At 46.2% G+C, this 4,263-nt stretch overlaps 2 protein-coding genes across 2 annotated transcripts in view; one reads left to right on the forward strand and one right to left on the reverse strand.

The window, feature by feature from the left end:
* The window catches only part of Atp7b (ATPase copper transporting beta), a 70,868-nt gene extending 69,714 nt beyond the window's left edge, over positions 1–1,154 (reverse strand). The window contains exon 1 of the mRNA XM_005362406.3: positions 1,025–1,154. Coding sequence (XP_005362463.1) covers positions 1,025–1,108 — 84 coding nt within the window. The 5' untranslated portion in view covers positions 1,109–1,154. The remainder of the gene's footprint in view (positions 1–1,024) is intronic.
* Positions 1,155–1,689: 535 nt separating this feature from the next.
* The window catches only part of Alg11 (ALG11, alpha-1,2-mannosyltransferase), a 7,914-nt gene continuing 5,340 nt past the window's right edge, over positions 1,690–4,263 (forward strand). The window contains exons 1-2 of the mRNA XM_005362407.3: positions 1,690–1,782; positions 2,961–3,191. Coding sequence (XP_005362464.1) covers positions 1,739–1,782; positions 2,961–3,191 — 275 coding nt within the window. The 5' untranslated portion in view covers positions 1,690–1,738. The remainder of the gene's footprint in view (positions 1,783–2,960; positions 3,192–4,263) is intronic.

The following is a 4,263-nucleotide window of genomic DNA, read 5'->3' on the forward strand; positions in this document are numbered from 1 at the left end:
CTGAATGGCTCTGTGGGTGAAGGCACCAAGCCTGATCTCCTCCCTTCTCTCTCCCATACAATAGATAAATAAATAAGTAAATAAATGTATTTTTTTTTAATTCAAGTACAAATAAGGCAAGATGAGACACCTGCCTTTAAGCCTGATGACCTGAGTTCAGTCTGCAGGACACACACAGTGGAAAAAGAGAAATAACTCCAGCAAGCTGGCCCGACCCCGACCTCCAAAACAAATGGGTGCACACACACACACACACACACACACACACACACACACACACACATAAATGATTCAAGTGCAAAGATCATGTCAACTTTGAAAAAGGAAAGGAAAGAAAGCAACCAACAGGACCACCCACCCACAAGGGAATCATCAACAGACTATAGGGGAACCTATGTCACTTGTGAAACAATCTGCAAAACATAGTTACCTGAAAAACGTCGGAGAATATAAAAAGTGATTTCTATTAGGCAAGACGAAATATTTTAAAACAACATACCAACACACAAATCTTCAAGAATTATTCATATGCCTGAAACCTACAATATTTGCTGACAGGAAACATACGTGAAGAAAATAACTGGAAAACAGATCTGCTTTTTTTGTTAAATATTTCTGTACTGTTTGTATTTTTTCTGTACTGTATGTATTTTTAAGAGATTGCATTAATTGACTACTTGTATTATTAAAATGAGTGCCTTGAAGCTACAAGACTTGGATGTAGACTATATGAGAAGCCAGGCTCCAGATCGCGACTAATCCACCCCCAGGTAAGAAGTTTTGAGCAACTAGAGCTTTTGCACAGTAACCCCACGCTCAGAGCCCAGCAAAGTGCCGGGCTTTAAATAGTTGAACACCAAAAAAGTTCAGGGCACACTCGATCTCTAGTGCTTTTCCCCCCAGACCACCCCTTGAGTTGGAGTCCGGAGGGGAACGTGTCCTCGGTCACGAGTCCTGGAGGAACCGAGGAGGAAAGCGCTTCGGGCAGGTGCGCAGAGCGCGCGGTCCGAGGAAGTTAACTTACTTTCCGACTGGTCTCTTTGGCTGTGACCTGTCTCTCTTGCTCAGGCACCGTCCCCACAAACGCCAACGTCTTCCTGGGATCCATCCCGGAGCCCAAAGGTCACCTGGTCAGGGGACGGAAGAGCGACTTTACAAGCCAGGGAGAGGAGGCGCGAAGACGCGCATCCGCGGTGCCTGGGGAACACCCGGCGCTGCGGACTCGGGGCATTGATGTCGGCGATGCGCCGGGGAGGAGCTGCAGCCCGGGACCACAGTCGCAGGACGCCCGCTCCCGCGCAGCCCCCTCTCCAGCCCGCGTCCCGTTCCCGCGACCGCCGGGGACCCGCCACCACCTCTGAGAGAGTGGACTCTGGACGGGAAGAGCACCGCGCCGCCCGCCCGCACCTCCCATTGGGTCCCGACCTGGAGCCCGTACCGCGGTGGGGGCGGGGCGGGGCGCCCGCGAGGGGGGCTTTAGGACTGGAGGGGGGGGCGAGGTCAGAGAAGCAGCTGTCCATCACAGGCCACGCCCCCGGCCCCCCACGCCCATGACCGCCGTGGTGCGGCCCAAGTGGGCGGGCCCATGTGCGCCCCGCCCGTGGGAAGCGGCGCTGCGGCAGCCAGTAGGAAGGCGTGTAGGCAGGAGGGGCGTGGCTAGAGCGCACGCTTCCTCAGGAGCCAATAGAGGAGAAGCACAGCCAAGCACTTCCGGGCGGCGAGGCTGGGGGTGGGCAAGATGGCGGCGGACGTGGGGAGCTGGCGGCTTTATGCGCTGCTGAGGTGAGGCGCGTGGTGCCCTGAGCTCGCTAGTGTCCCCTCCTTGGTGGAGATCCCTGAGGCCACCCAGCCGAGCTCCGCCGAAGGGCTTTCTTCGTCCTGCCTCAGTTTACCGCAGCCGTTAAGCGTGCCACGCTACTGGCCGAGCAGCTGTTTCCTTACCTGTCATTGCCGCTTCTCTCTCGCTCCGTAAACCGATTAAGTCTCTGCTTCTTGACCCTCTGTTGGTTTATTTTTTTTTTCCTGCCTGATGTTTAAATTATAAATATGTTGGTTTTGTTTTTAGGCTAAATATCGTTTCCTTTGTAAATATTAGGAAATAGAAATAATAATAATAAATAGTAATTACCACTGTCTTGATAGTTGTATATTTCAAGATCTTCCTAACCTATGAAGGCCTACCTGAGTTCTTTCAACATCTGTACTTTTGTGCAGGTTGAAATTTTAGAGCTAGCAGCCGGGGGTTGTGGGGTGGCGCACACCCATAATCCCAGCACTCAGGAAGCAGAGGTAGGCGGATCTCTGAGTTCGCGGCCAGCCTGGTCTACAGCGTGAGTTCCAGAACAGCCAGGACTGTTACACAGAGAAACCCTGGCTCGAAAAACCAAAAAAAGTAAAAAAAAAAAAAAAAGAGAGAGAGAGAGAGAGAATTTAGAGTTAGTATAACGGCGGTTCTAAGAGCAGTGGATATGTGCGTTCTTGCCAAAGTTTATGTTACATCTTCGTTTTTGTACTTTCTGCTTCTAGTTCTAAAGTGATTGTTAAAAATATGACTAGGCTAGTTCTAGCACATTCTTGTTTCTTCCTGCTGTATGGAATGCCTCCAGCTCTGTACTGTGTACGTGTAGTGGCTAACTTTCTGCATTATAGTGGTGATTTGATGAGTAGTCCATAACTTTGCATTATAGTTACCTTTTTTTAAAGCCATTTGCTTAAATATGGGTAAATATTGCCTAGGAATTAAATGTTTGCTTGGCATGTATAAGGCCCTGAATTTAATCACCACCAGTGAGGTGAAGGGGGGAGTATTAAAAATAATTGAATATTTTATTATCAGACTTATAAGCTACAGAAATTCTCTCTGATACTAAGATATTAAACAAATATATAAAAGTAAACTTTAATTTGTAGCCTTATTTTTAAATTGACAACAAATTGATTTTCACCTCTTATTATTTCAGATTTTTTTATTCACTGTTCTTTCCTGGACTAATAATATGTGGAGTTCTCTGTGTATGTTTGGTCATTGTCCTTTGGATAATGAGGCGACATCTACAGAGGAGAAAAAAGTCAGTCTCAGCCAGCAGAAATGGAAAAGATCAAACGGTAGTTGCCTTTTTTCATCCTTACTGCAATGCAGGCGGCGGTGGAGAGAGAGTTCTATGGTGCGCTTTGAAAGCCCTGCAGAAAAAGTAGGTATGCATCTTTCTTAGCTAATACACTATGTGGCTGCTTGCCTCCTAAGATCATGCTGAATTTTAGGTTCAGCCCAGTGTTCCACAGCTGTCATCCCACCTCCTCCAGTGGCTAACCTGGGAGGATCAGTTGAGCTCTGGAGTTGTAAGCCAGCCTGGGCAACATAAGGAGAACCGCCTCTCAAAAGGGAAAAGAAAAAGCTAGCTTGTAAAACATGCTCTTATTTCTCAGATAAAAAAACACTAAGCTATGTGAACAAAACCTACATGAGACTAGACCCGTCAACATCCTTTCATAGATGGAGAGGGGCTTCTAAGGCCCCACCCATTCATGAGAAGCTAAAGGTGGTTGGCGCTTACTGGAGGTGGGGGAGTTATAGTCCTTTGTGCTGCAGCCGCTAGTAAGTAGGTTGCCCATGTTTAAATAACTGCCCCTAATTAAATGCCCACATACCAGGAAAAGATATGAAGGTAGAAAGAAAGAAATTGGTTGGGATGGGGAAGATGATGTGGGGGCAAGGGATATGATCTTAGTGTGTATATATAATAACTTTGTAGAAAATAATTATATTTGTTTATATTTGGTTTTATCAAGACAGGGTCTCACTGTGTATCTCAGGCTGTCCTGGAATGCACTATGTAGACCAGGCTGACTTCAGACCCACAGAGACCAGCCTACCTTTGCCTCCCAAGTGCAGGGATTTAAGGACATGCACCAATATGTCTGGCTGAAAATAATTTTTATAAAGTGTCTAAAAATGTATAAATATTTTTGTCTGAGACTTTGTGTGGGGTTTGTATGAAACTTATCCAGGTAAGAACATATTCCCAGATTCCCTTAGGAAGACAACCCCAAATTATCTTAAATGTCCTAACTTTTTCCTTTGTTGGCATGCTTTTTAACTGAGAAAGGTTTACAGTCTTTACAAAAAAAAAATAATAATAATTAAACATATACTTTGGGCAAGCATTTGTGTATGCATGTGTGCTTATGCATGTAGAGTCCCAGAGCTAATGTTGGGTGTCATATTCAGTTACTCTCTGCTTTTTTAAAAGAAAGATTTATTTA

Source organism: Microtus ochrogaster, linkage group LG7_11 (genome assembly GCF_000317375.1).
Source record: "Microtus ochrogaster isolate Prairie Vole_2 linkage group LG7_11, MicOch1.0, whole genome shotgun sequence".
Classification (NCBI taxonomy): Eukaryota; Metazoa; Chordata; class Mammalia; order Rodentia; family Cricetidae; genus Microtus; species Microtus ochrogaster.